Source organism: Pangasianodon hypophthalmus, chromosome 23 (genome assembly GCF_027358585.1).
Source record: "Pangasianodon hypophthalmus isolate fPanHyp1 chromosome 23, fPanHyp1.pri, whole genome shotgun sequence".
Taxonomy (NCBI): Eukaryota; Metazoa; Chordata; class Actinopteri; order Siluriformes; family Pangasiidae; genus Pangasianodon; species Pangasianodon hypophthalmus.
The window spans coordinates 8,323,628-8,337,846 of NC_069732.1; the positions used below are offsets into that span (position 1 = coordinate 8,323,628).

The 14,219-nt window shown below is 38.9% G+C and overlaps 1 protein-coding gene across 3 annotated transcripts; it reads left to right on the plus strand.

Moving 5' to 3' along the window:
* Nucleotides 1-6,720: 6,720 nt before the first annotated feature.
* Nucleotides 6,721-13,657, plus strand: zbtb8b (zinc finger and BTB domain containing 8B). Of its 3 annotated transcripts, XM_053228380.1 has the most exons (5): nt 6,721-6,829; nt 7,400-7,561; nt 8,529-9,613; nt 9,737-9,906; nt 11,462-13,657. In XM_053228380.1, the coding sequence occupies exons 3-5, from the start codon at nt 8,548-8,550 to the stop codon at nt 11,762-11,764; spliced, it is 1,539 nt and encodes a 512-aa protein (XP_053084355.1). In that variant the 5' UTR covers nt 6,721-6,829; nt 7,400-7,561; nt 8,529-8,547; the 3' UTR covers nt 11,765-13,657. The 3 variants fall into 3 exon arrangements, with proteins under 3 accessions (XP_053084355.1, XP_026786005.1, XP_026786007.1); XM_026930204.3 differs by lacking the exon at nt 7,400-7,561; XM_026930206.3 differs by lacking the exon at nt 7,400-7,561 and having other exon boundaries at nt 9,749-9,906.
* Nucleotides 13,658-14,219: the final 562 nt, after the last annotated feature.

Here is a 14,219-nt window from a genome sequence, read left to right on the forward strand (position 1 = left end):
TCGTCCTCTCTCTGTCTTTTTTCCTCTGGAAGATTGTCATTTGTAAAGCTCTTTCGTAGCAGACAGGCCCTATCTTTGTCGCGGTGCTGTGGTCTCCCTCCCTCTCTCTTTTTTTTTTTATCTCAGTTTATGAGGTTTTGGCAAAGATAGTGCTTTTCGCATGGCTTTGAAAAAAGAAACATGCAAACTAAAACAACAAAACCCATCCTTAAAGACTTGTGTCGTTCCCACACTAAGCCAATTTTCGTCTCAAGATTAAACAAGCTCCAACAACAGAAGGGAAGGAAAGGGAGAAAGTGGAAAAAGGGATCTGGTTATGATTCAAGTCTCATAAACCAAGAGAGGATGCCCCACAGACATCCAATGAGAAAAACAAATCCGAAGAAGAGAGAACCGGTTTCTATTTTTAAGACCCGAAAGAATGTCTGTGCCATGACTCACAGGATTGGCAGTTCTACGGTAATCAGTTAATTCTGACTGAAGCTCCTGACCACATCACACACGACTTCATCTTTTATGATTTGGAGAAGAAGAGCATAAAATTCAAGAGCAAAGAGCAAAAATGAATAATGCATTTTGTCTCATTTTGTCCCTCTGGCCAATGTAATGGCACACTTTTGGCATGACGACTCTAAATGTTACACAATATTTACAATTACTAGGCTATATTTTGTTTGCAAGAGATGTTATCTGGGTTATCTTTTTGAGTTATAGATGGTGATGGTTGCTTGAAGTTCCAAATGTTTTCAGGCATTTCTTGGTTTCTTGGTCTTTCAGCAACTCGATATGTGAAATGACAGATCTTATATATACATATACATATGCACATATTTACTCCAGGCTGTAATGGGATATAACATATATTGTAAGTTACATTTCCAATTCAGCTGCAGGCTTAATAATTGGATTCTTAGAACAGCTAATGCAGCTAAATAGCCAAAAATAGCAAATGAATAATAATATTTATGTACAATACTTGTATAGTACATAGTAAGGAATAATCCATGACGGGATATGCTGCTTTAGGAAAATAATCAATGATGGGATGGTGTGATGTGGCCCGACGTGAAGCAGAGTTACTATTACCATACTGAATTTGACTGTTTTCCTATAACAGCACATCTCAAAGTGTTTTTATTCCTCTTATACCACAGCTATTTGACAATGATTAAAAGGTTTTTTAATTAATTCGTTCCTATATATATATATATATTTTTTTTTTTAAATCTGTTTATTATTAGATTTTTCAGGTCATCCACCATACAAGTCTCTGTGAATTGGTGTCTGTGAATTGTTACTACAGAAACAAAAACATATTAGAACTAATGAATTAATATAAACCTGTGACTTGAATTACAGCCGGCGTTACTATCACTCAGCTTTAGTCACTGGGACACCAGTCCATTGCAGTGGCAGAGCTGAAGTTATAGAAAATTAATCAGCACCCTTTGACACTCTGAATTGAGAATTCCACAGCTCAGGCTGATCATGCCGTACATACATTGCTCAGTACATTTGAGTTTGGCATAATTTTATTCTTGAACTACTTCAATAACCATGGCATGTGAGCTCTTCCAAGTTCAAAACATATCAGTGACATATTATCTAAGACAGATTGTTCTAACACTTCCTTCTGGGGGCGGTAGAAATAAGCTTCAATGCTTTATAAAAAAAGGTGTCAGAGCATTTTAAAGAGAGGTTAATCTTCAAGCTCCCAGAACAGGATTATGCAGGGTGTGCAGGAGGAGTGGAAGTGACGAGCTGAGGATCTGATGACGGAAGGTTCTGCTGCTTGATCTGTTATTTGATACAAGGCAAAATTTGTTGTCATCTTGGTATGTGATTGTGACTTGCAATAGAAAAACAAAGAGGCCCGGTGATATGAGATAAAGCTCGTGGAGGTAGATACTGGGCATGGCTGCGTGGTGTAAACTCAGACAGAGAGGTGAGAGGCAATCTCAGGCTTGTTTCACTGTTTTGGCGAGTCTTTCAGAGCTGTCACTCTGTGGTCAGAGTGTATTATAGTGAGGGTTGCAGGCCTCCAGCTCCAGCTGCCACGGTGCTAAGTTTGAACTTAATTACATCCAGTCAGCCCTGTCATTACAGCCAAGCATAGAGCACCGGCAGCCGGAGCGTAGGTAGCAGCAGCAGGAAGCCAAACAGCAGTGTACCACAGTCACACGCTCACTCACTCAGCCACTAAAAGCTCACACTATTTGGCACGGACACAGCCCTGTCCAAACCACATACAAAAAAACACAACAACGCATGCACGCAGTCCTAAACACAATCTCATCCTTTTAGCACTGGAGCACGTCTTGTATACATCAGAGGACATACACAGGTTATTTACTGTCTCTGCTGGATGCTGGAAATGATCCTGTGTAACTGACAGTGACAGTGAGATGTGGATGACCATCTGATAAAAGCAGACTACTCTTACAGAAAAATCATATACATTTCACGTGATCAAGTTTGCCACAAGTGATTACGTGAGTAATATGTGATCAACTGTGAAAAATCCTTGCAAGTGCACTTCAACATGTTATGCCCTGAATATGTGAATATGATGTCATATGTGAAAATGTGAACGTGATCGCATGTTACGAAAAATACAAACAAGCATTACAAACTAAATTAATCATGTAAAAAATAATATGAAAAATAATAAACACATGCACTACATGTGAAAATAAATGAATCATGAGTAAAGAAATATATGTGTAAATAGATTAATCACATGTAAAAATTATATATGCATTAAAAAAGACAAATCACTTGTGAAAAATAAGAACACAAGCAGTACATGTGAAAAATGTATGAAATGTATGAAAATAAATGAATCGATAAATGTGAAAAAAATGGCCATGTGAATTTAAAAAGCACGTGTAAATTTCACATGTGAATCATGCAATTATTCAGTCACTCATATTCGTCTGACTTTTCTGTACTACTCCAGCAACTACTCCATCAATTCTAGACAGCAAAGCATGATCACAGCTCATCCAGACTTGTGCAATTAATTATTGTTCTTTCCTTCTATATACAGAATGTATGTGATAATTAAAAAGTTTTCTTATTTTCCTCAGAAAGGCATGAATTGTAAAGAAAAAGAAAGACCCAAAAGGCACAATTGCATTAAGTGGTAATTACAGTGAGAGGAGATTTCCCCTTCGTGCCCACGACCACAGAGGACAGCGGCGTCTTCAGGCCAAAGAGGGGCGTCTGTCCTATTAAACCCAAAGAGATGGGATCATATCATGTAACCCTCCCCCGTAATCATTGTTCAATCTTCTAAACTCTTTGCTGTGGATTTTGTAGACGCACGCATGCACGCACACATGCACACACGCATACACAGATGCACACAACAAAGACAGTCGAGTGAGCCTCTGAGCCTCTCGAATCTTATGATCAATGAGAGCCGGTTTGTGCTGGTGCCACAAAACAAATTCCAGAGATTCTGGGCTAATTCAAAAAGTTTCACGGCACATTCTTAAACCCATAAGGGGCAGGGTGCTGGAAATCAAGGCCACCATTCCGTAGCAATCACTTCCTATTGTCTTCCTCTTTAATCAGTGTTTCTCGGTGGCTTTAAATATGTCTGTGGTGTGTGTGTGTGTGTGTGTGTGTGTGTGTGCGCATCTGGGAAAACACAGCTCTTCTCCATGCACTGGCACATCAGAACACCACACAGGCTGTTTGTCTATACGCAGGAGAGCAACTATCACAGAAAACAGCAGTCACTTGTCTTAAATGGCCAGAATGTTATAGGAAAATAATCTGGATTAATCAATACCCGGCCGGTGTGATGTGTGCTGACATAAAGCAGTTACATTTACCACACCAAAGTCCTCTTATAACACAGCAATTACTCTTTTAAATTTATTAAGGAATGACACATCATGCTTTTTAACCGTTTATAGTTACATTTTATTGTTCTGGAACATACACGATACAAGTTAGTTCCTGTTATCACTAACATTCCAGAAGCTATAAACTGTTGTTCCCTCACCAGCCTCTCTTTTGTACTCTCGTGAAAATAATATAACAAAAACACTGCTTGACGTGTTAGAGAGAAAATGGAAAGAGCAAAGCCCTCTGTACTGAAGACTTTCCCATGGAGGAAAGCTCACTGGCCTTCACAAAGCCCTAACACTGGAGACTCCTTCCATAAATGTTCAATAATCCTTTCCTTACAGAAAACTTCACCAGATAGATATATATAGATAGATTTATCATTTTTGTGTCTATTTCCCAACTGTTCACTACCACTGCTTCTTTTTCTCTGCATTCTTCTATCATGGTATTTTGTAAATTCAGAAATATTTAGTTTGTGATGCCTTGACCAAAGACAACTTCTTCAATAATAAATATGTTATAATCCATTTTTTATTCTGCTAAAACTCTATTATATTAATATTATATTCTGAGTGTCTTCAGAAAATCTTCCTTCTTCATGTTACACGCTTTAATATGCAAATGATCATGATGGTTCAATCAATATGCAAATTAATTTATGACATCATCTGGCTACTTCTAGCTATTTTTCGAGCATGCAATAGCTAGGTATAAACTAACTACTCTCAGCTTACGGTTTAGTACCCACTCTACACCCTGACTTATGGAACTTATATTCAAGTGGTCAAGCTCTCTCAATCCTCCCACAGGAATGCAGAGGAGCGGTTGTGTGAGAATAGGGAATACCTTGAGAAAACCTGATGTGTCAAACATGAAATTCAAAGCTTTTCTTTTATTCCCACTGGGTTATTGTGTGACCATGAGCCACATCAGAGTCAGGCTTTGACATGTGCAGCCCTGACTTTACAGACTAGGGGACACCGCTCTGGTTTATTCTGGTTTACATACAGAGATTATGAGCATGAATAAGCTTTATGAGGTGTCATAAATTACATTTTCAAAAGAGGTTGTAGGGCAGCCTCTGTCCGCCTGCCTGCTCTGTGGTTTTGAAAGGCCACCATGAAGCCTTTTGTGCTCTGTGGCTTCACCATGGGAAAATTCTTTAAACAAATGTCACCCTGCGACCCCTCCGTGTAAAAACACTTCTAAGAGCTGTGGATTGTACTGCACGGGCGTGCTGCGGTCCGCAGGAACGTTGTGTTTTCTTTATCTCAGTCCACATGTTAAGAAAAAGCTATTTTCAGTCTGGAAGGAAGCAAACAAACGTTTGTTTCATACAAACAATCTTCTCAGAGCAGACAAGGTGGAGTGAGTGAGTGGATCGACACTGTGGCTGGACCGCAGTGTGGGTAAGTAAAGAATAGAACCATTTTGTGTTTACACACAAAAAATATTTATCTTTCTTTTGAACACAATTCAACGGATACTTCATGACACTGTCATTTGAATATTTGCATCTCCGTTGAATAGGATACAGAACTTTATAGGACCAGTGTTTCAGGGATTTTGCACCCCCTTCTGGTGATACACTGCAGTGTTGTAGGTAATAATAATAATAATAATAATAATAATAATGTAAATACAAAAGATTGAGAATTCAATCAAGCATTATAAAGTCAAATCAAACTGAAAACCAAAATAATCATTAATGCTACAAGATATTTTAAAGACTACAAACTTTTGCAAACACTTTTCCAAAACAGTCCCAAACAGTCAGTTTGATAATCACTGTGACAATAGCAAGTTGACATAACAATTTATAGACCTAGGGCTAGGTCAATATGTATACACACTCACTGTCCACTGTATTAGGAACACCTGTACGCCTCACATCCATTCAGTTATCTAATCAGCCGATTATGTGGCAGCAGCACAATGCAAAAAAAAATCACGAAGATACAGGTCAAGAGTTTCAGTTAATGTCCACATGAAATATAAGAATGAAGAAAAAAGTGTGATCTCTGTGAGTTTGATGTTGGATGTTGGTACCAGAATGGCTGATTTGTGTATTTCATAAACTAAGGCTGTCATGGGCACAGACTCATCGAAACTGGACTATGAAAAAAAATCACCTGGTCTCTTTCCAGTCTTCAGCTGTTCAGTCTGGGTGAGCATGTGTCCATGATAGCCTCAGATTCCTGTACTTGGCTGACAGAATGGAACCCGATGTGGTCTTCTGCTGTTGTAGCTCATCCAATGCTTTTTTTTTTTTTTTAGGTTTTTTTGCACCCTTCTGTGTAAACTCTAGAAACTGTTGTGTGTTAAAATCCCAGGAGATCAGCAGTTTCTGAAATACTCAAACCAGCCCATCTGGTACCAACATCCATGCCATGATCAAAGTCACAGAGATTACACTATTTCTTCATTCTGTTTCTGTTTCTTCTATGTTTGATGTGAACATTAACTGAAGCTCTTGGCCTGTATCTGCATGGCTTTTGCATTGCTCTACTGCCACATGATTGACTGATTGGATAACTAGATAAGATATAGGAGTGTATACATATATATATATATATATATATATATATATATATATATATATATATATATATATATATATATATATATATATATATATTAAGAAAAAAAATCATGTTTCTTTCTTCATTTTAAGAGAGGCAGAGAAATGACATTAGGTCTGACGTGTAATATTTTACATCAACATAAATATTTTATCATTAGCAGAAAGAGAATCTGCACAAAGGGACTTTTGAGAAACATGAACAATCTCTGATCCCGCCCCAAACAACATTCCGCCTTTTCATTGGCCTACGCGTATGTCGTCATTTCTCCCGTGAGGCTGCTTAGATACCGGAAGTGGCTAGATTTTAGCAATGAAAACAGCATCGGAACTTTTTGGGAATAAATAGCCAACCCGCTGGAATTATAGAGACTCTGGTTTGTGGAGGTAAGTAGTTTACAAAATCCGTGTTCCAGGTCAACCAGTTAGATTTTTTGTCAGTGGAAACAATAGAATAAACATCTTGCTAGCTAGCGTGCTAGCATGCATAGCGTAGAGTCCTTGTTTAAAAAGAAAGGTGTGAATTAGCTGGGGAACTGCTACATAGCTACCAAGCTAATAGAGTTATCCCAGTGTCTGGCTAGGGTTACGTTTAATATGGTCTTAGAAACGATTACATGTGGTGTAACGAATTATTATATACTTTAGAGTTGCTGGAAGAAAGCCTAATGCCGTCTAAAGATAAAAGGGTCTTCTTTATGCGACACTAATGTAAAATGAGCAGAAATTTGTAGTAAAGCTGGGTGAGGAGGAATACACTGTCCACAGTCCTCCTAATAAATAATCAGAAATTAATCAGAAATATTGAATAATGCCCGTGGGAATAGAAAAGAAATCTATTTTAATAGTCATAATTGTTATTTACCTATATTACGTCAATATACACTCATTTTCCAAGTTATTAAGAACCACAATCATATATTCATTCATCTTCAGTAACTGCTTCTTCTTGGTCAGGGTCTTGGTGAATCCAGAGCCTGTCCCAGGAACACTGGGCGTGATGTGGGAATACACCCTGAATGGAATGCCAATTCAACGCAGGGCACCACGCACACACATTCGTTCACACCTACGGGCAGTTTAGAGTCACCAGTCCACCTATTGGCATGTTTTTGGGAGGTAGGTAGAAACTAGCGGAAAACCAACATGGCAACAGGGAGAACGTGCGAAACTGCACACAGACAGTAACCGGAGCTCAGAATCGAACTGGGAACCCTGTAGCTGCACCACCGTTCTGCCCCTATCATATACCTGCACAAGTGTGTCACTCTTCTCTACCTCAATGGACTACCACCATAGGACTACCACTGACAGAAATCCAGATGTAGGTTTAGCCAGAAACCACATGGCAATGAAAAACTCCCTGAGGCAACATGAGGAAGAAGCCTGTAGAGGAACCAGACTCAAAAGGGAACCGATCCTCTTCTGAGTGTCGCCCAATAGTGGGATTGTAAATCAACAGTCAACTCAAATAGTGCTTATTTGGATGGTGGAGCATTCTCTGAGGGGCACTGACATGACAGTGGCACATTTACACTTACAGATGCTCTGCCAAATAAGAGAGCAATTTACAGAAGTGATTTGTAGTTTCAATATTAAAAAAAAAAAAAAAAAAAAAAAAAAACATCCTCACGCTTGTGCAAATAGGCCATGGTCTAAGAAATCCAGTGAGCTAAATGTGAGTGTTACAGGTATGAAATTTTTTTTAGATTGTTTAATGGCATGTTAACTTGTCTTTCACTGATAAGGGTACATTGCAAGCCAAGCTGTTTTGCTTGGATTTATAAATTCTCACTGCTGTCTATAAAGTGCATCTGTATGGTAGGTGTACCTGATAAAATGGCAAATGAGAGTTACAGTGTATGTGTAATCAACTCAGTGTACCTATACTGTAATTCTGGGGTGGTGTCAGTAAATCTGCTTCATTTTGGGCCACATCACACTACCTCATCTGCAGAACTTGCCCCTGTATTTCTTTTTATTTTCCTAGTCTTCTTGGTTCACGTTTCTCTTTTTTGACTATGCCTGTGACATTTTCCATGTGTCATGGCTTTTCACACTACTTGTTTCCCTCTGTTTGGCACAGAAACACAGCTCCAGCCTGTATGTACAGGGACAAAATGGAGGTTCCCTCTTATCACTCCAAGCTTTTATTTGAGCTGAACGAACAGCGTAAGAGGGACTTCTTCTGCGACTGCAGCATCATCGTGGAGGGCCGCGTGTTCAAGGCGCACAGAAACATCCTCTTTGCGAGCAGCGGCTATTTCCGAGCTCTGCTGGTGCATTATTTGCAGGATAGTGGCCACAGGCATAGCACAGCTTCTCTGGACATTGTCACAGCAGATGCCTTTTCACTCATTCTGGACTTTCTGTACTCCGGTCGTCTAGACCTGCGCACTGATAATGTGATTGAGATCATGTCCGCTGCCAGCTACTTGCAGATGACGGACGTAGTGAACTTTTGCAAAGGCTACATCAAATCATCATTGGAGATCTGTAACAGGGAGAAGGAGAGCCAGAGAGAAATGGGCAAAGAGAGAGAAGGACCTGCTGACAGTGGTACGTCAGCTTCAGTCTCCAGTGTTCCTGCAGCGTCCACTTCCCAACCGGACAGGGGAACCCCACAGAGTATGGAAATGCCCAATTCCGTTGAGGCGTCCTCTGATATTCCCTCCACACCAGCTGCTACCAGTAGCAAAGACTCAGAGAGTGAGAACTCGCAGGGAGGGTTCTCCAACCAGCCTCCCACCAATGCGGCTGTTAAGAGCAACCCAGCGCAAGACGTAATCAACCCATCATCTTCAGGGATGCTTGTTGTGCCAGTGCACACCAAGATTAAATTTGACCCTGATGAGGAAGGTGAATGTTCACTTGAAGCTAAGGACATGGACCTGTATGAAAACCCAAGCAATGGTGAAGACAGAACTCTCAGCTCAAGTCCTGCACCTAGCAGTGAGCCAACATCCCTGCCTCCGTACCCCAACTATCAGATGAAGCAGTATGTAGATGTACTGCTACGTGGAGGTGCCAACTCCCACCGCGAGGAGCTCATGCCTCATTTTGGCCACAGTTTGGGAAGCAGTAATATGATGGGTCGAGTAGATGAAGGACTAGGTCCTGGAGGCTCCTGCAGTATGGAGATCCAAAGCGACTGGTATGTGGAGGATGCAGGTGAGAAATTGGCTTTTGCTTTTGCTTGTTTCTTTTGTTCCTCTCTCTCTTTATTTTTTTAATTTCTATTTATTTTTGTTTGGAAACCTTGTTTAACACAAAGGCTTAATCATAAAATTACAGTTTTCTACTCAGGGAGGCTGCATAAGTGTCCGTTCTGCCCATACACAACCAAACAGAAGGGCATTCTGAAGAGGCACATCCGTTGTCACACAGGGGAGAGGCCATACCCGTGTGAGATCTGTGGAAAGCGTTTCACTCGACAGGAGCATCTACGCACACACGCTGTCACCGTAAGTCCATGAGCTTTGTCAAGAGCTGTGTTCAGACAGGCAGATCAAAATTAATTTTTCTGGCATATTCAATATGAGTGGTTTTCCCACAGTCTGAAAACATTTCTAGTCATGTGATTTCAGGACCTGCCGTTTTTTTTTTTTTTTGTTTTTTTTTAAAAACACATCCCACAGCCTGTTTTTGTATCATGCTCTTGTTATTGTTGAGGGGCTTGTGTATTTTGGTGAACCTCAGGGCTATGTCATGAGGGATTTAATGTTCCCTCAAGGGCCACCCTTGGTGAATAGATCTAAGGGCAGTGTAGGGTAAACCCTGGTGATCGAGTCCTGAGATTCACCAAAATACACAAACCAGGATTAGGGTGGTGCCCGCAGACGAGCATTTGGTGACCGGGCTGCCCAAGTAACCCAGTCAGGCTCAGCCCAAATTGGTAACGTAGCGCCATCTAGTGGGCTCACTACTTATAAAATGAAGGGTGGGGGTCAGGTGCCATACCTATCAGGCAACAGGCATGTGATGGAGACTCTGAGAAGGACTAGTCCATTGCAATGGAAACTGGCTTTTGGAATGTGGCCCTGAGGCAGACGCAGGACTCACTGGAGAGATTATATGTCACAGTTGGCTTGGGAATGTCTGAGGCTCCCCCAGGAGGAGCTGGAATCTATGGCTGGGGTTAGAGAAGTCTGGAGGGACTTTCTCAGCCTGTTGCCACCACAACGCCAACTAGGAAAAGCAAAGTAAAAATGAATTGATGAATACACAGTACTGTGCAAAAGTCTTAGGCACCCTTTTTTTTTTTTAGTACAAACTTTGTTATAGATTTTTATTTTATGACTTCTACATTATTGATTCAGTACAAAAAAATTTAGATTTACAAACATTAGTTTTCCAGAACAAAATTAAATGTTACAGAAAAATGTTTGTTTGTCAGTAAAGAAAGCAGCATATTACATAAGAGACACTTTTCAGACTAAAAAACAGAATGAAGGCTGCTGGGTTTTGCTGCAAAAATAAGAAGCAAGTGTGACAGTCAAAGTCTCCAGAAGAACTGTGGCTGCTTCTGCAAGATGCTCAGTAACACTTACAGCTCATTTCCTTATAAAACTGCACACATTGGACCTGAGACTACTATTTTTTTTTAAAGCTAAGGATCGTCACAACAGATATTGACTTTGTTTCATTTATAACTGTTTACTGCTCTTTATAGTATTTTTTTAATGTAGAAACATTTAGTTTCATTATTTTTGAAGGCATCTTTACTCTACAGCATTTCTTTGCATGTGCCTAAGACTTTTGCACAGTGTGTGTGTGTGTATATATATGTGTGTGTGTGTGTGTGTGTGTGTATGTATATATATATGTATATATATATATGTATATATATATATATATATATATATATATATATATATATATATATATATATAATATAACATAGCTACATGCTCAGTGAAAACTTTTGTTTTGTGAAAGTCAATAAGGAGTATATCTGTCAGCATAAAAAACTAATTACCTTGACCTTAATCTTGTGTATGTGTGCCCTTGTTCTGACAGGTCCATCGTGCGACCTGGCCCATCGTGTGTAAGGGCTGCAGGCGTGTCTTCTCTGGAGCCGTGTCTCAGGGTCTGAAGCGCTTTGGCCTCTGTGATAGTTGTACTTGTGTCACTACAACTAACGAGGACTCTCCTTCCATGAACTTGAGCAGCCAGTCTGTGAGTGTGGAACAGGGCACGACGGACTCGGATTGGCCTGTCTTCATGGTGGACGGGGATGAGGAGCCCAGTGCTGGCGCTGGGGAAGTGGACGATAAGAAGGACCTCCAGAGGCAGCTTGCAGAGGGGGGAAGTCTTTTATAGGCATCGAGAAACATACTGGTGTTTCTAATGGCTTCTCCCTCATTCACCTTATTAAAAGTTTAGTAAACAGACCAAGCTGTCAAAGCTTGAAGGACAGATGTTAGGGAGAACCTTCTGATATACACTACAGCAAGATGGAGACTAAATATATAGACAGATCTTGATATTCATTGTTCTGGGAAAAATAATCTTGTTTGGCCTGATGCCAATTAGTATGAGTACTTAATGTAAGTACTGAACTGTAATCATGTTTACGGGTATGCAGTCTTTAAGAACCAAATTTCCACAGCTCTGCTGGAATCGATTGACTGAATTTCGTATTAAAATGGTTAATACAATTTAGTAATTATGAAATGACAACTTTGCTTTGAAGGTACAGCAATCAGTATTTGGATTTTGATAATGCCAATAACAGGTCATCCTAAAGCTGCACATATCTAGTGAGTGTCAAGATGGAAAATTTGAGCAGGTGTAAAAGAATTACCATACACATCAATCCTAAGAGAATTTGAATTACTGTAACACTAGACAAGTTATTACAGTGCTATAGCTATTATATACATGTAGGTTATCTTCTAGACTGAAATATTGTCTGTCTAGAGATGTGCTGCATCAAAGTCATTTCATATAGATTCGTGGTTCTCAAAGCTTGGTCTGGGGGCCCCAGGGGTCCTTAAAGCATAGCTAGGGGGTCCACAACTTTATTTTATTACAGTGGTGTACAGTCCACTGTGGTCAAAGTTACTGTGCCTATAAATAATGTTGAATGAATTCTAATGACAACTGTAATAAAAATGGGTTCTATGGGTGGAAAGGTGAGAAATTAAAAAAGACTCAATAAATAGTCAAAACATTACTGTACACATTTTCACAATGGGACAGATTTTTTTTTTTTTTGTAAAATAAATCTGTACTGAGGTGATTTTTTTTTTAAACAGTTAAAGGTATCCTTGACTGTAAAATGTTTTGAGAACCTATCATATAGAGCGTAACAAACTCAAAACAAATGGAAATGTGGTATTTGGAAATTAGGACTAAATCACGAGAGGCTAATGTTCATTATATTTCTAATTTAAATTGTTTATCTCGCTTATAGGGCTGAAATAATCATGAAAATTTTGCTCAATTTTTAATCACAATTATTTATCATAATTATTTAGACAATTTAAGTATAAAATTTTGCACTTTATCATTTTAAATAAACAGAAAACAGGCTTTTTTGTGTTGCTTTAAATCTTTCTGTCGTTTGTATAAATCTTTGAATAAACATAACATATATCTTTTCAGTTTTTTCATTTAAATACAGCTAAATTCAAATTTAACAAGTCACCATAGTATGTAATCATGGCTGTCACAGATCTGCCCTACTTTGTCTAGTGATCTTCAGTTTTGCGCGTGTAGTGGAATGAAATCGACGTGTTTGAGAGGAAGATTGCAAAATTGTCTGAATGTGGTATGATTGTCTGACAGTTAAAGCACATACACCACAGTCTTACTCGATTACAATATAATTAATTGTGCAGCCCTATTCTACTGAATGTTTCTACAGTGTAAATCGTGATACTTTTAAAAGTATTTCAAGAGTTTTGTGCAGCATTTACAGCAGCCTTGAATGACATTGTGAAAGTTTCTGTAAAATTGGGATCTGAACTGTTACTGCTTCAATCATAAAACCCACAAGTCTCACTGAAAAGAGAACTGGTATTTATGGGTCAGTGCAGTTATAGTGGGGAAGTGATGTATGACCAAAGTGCAACTTTTTTCTAACTTTAATTTTTATTTTATTATATGTAACTTTTACTGTATGCTCAACTTTTGCTGTATGCCATGAAAGGCTGCAGTCTTACTATAAAATAACATGTATTCAAAATAAATACTGACCTGTAATACTGAGCTTTAATGTATTCATGTGTATTCAGATAGCTTAATGCGGTGTACATATGGGACACACATATTCTGTTCATTTCAGCAAATATAATTTTTATGTCAATCATTTTTATGTCAAATCTTTACTTTTAAATGAATTATGCTGTATATACTAGTATTTGCTTTAGATCAATCAGCATAAAGACATTTGCTTGTTAAATCTATAACACTGACTTTAGTTTGCTGTTCTGAAAATGCATCACTCCTTACTCTTACCTGAGAAGATTATTGCTAACAAAAGATGAACATGTAGGTGTGCATTTCTTTCCCCATTTTGTAGCTCGAACACATGGAGATAAAAATGGCGTAATTCTGCATTCTGACTTCCCACTTCCAAGTTAAGTCGAATGCGATATAAGGATAAAGCAGTAAGGATAAAGCATTTAGCTCCTGTTACATAATCCTTTTTCAAAATCTAAGAATCTAAGAAAACATGGATTGAGCCATTCAAAAAATGTGTTAAGCCATCTCCTAATGTTCTGCCTCCCATGATCTTCAGGAAATTCAAACAATGCCACTTCTTTATGAA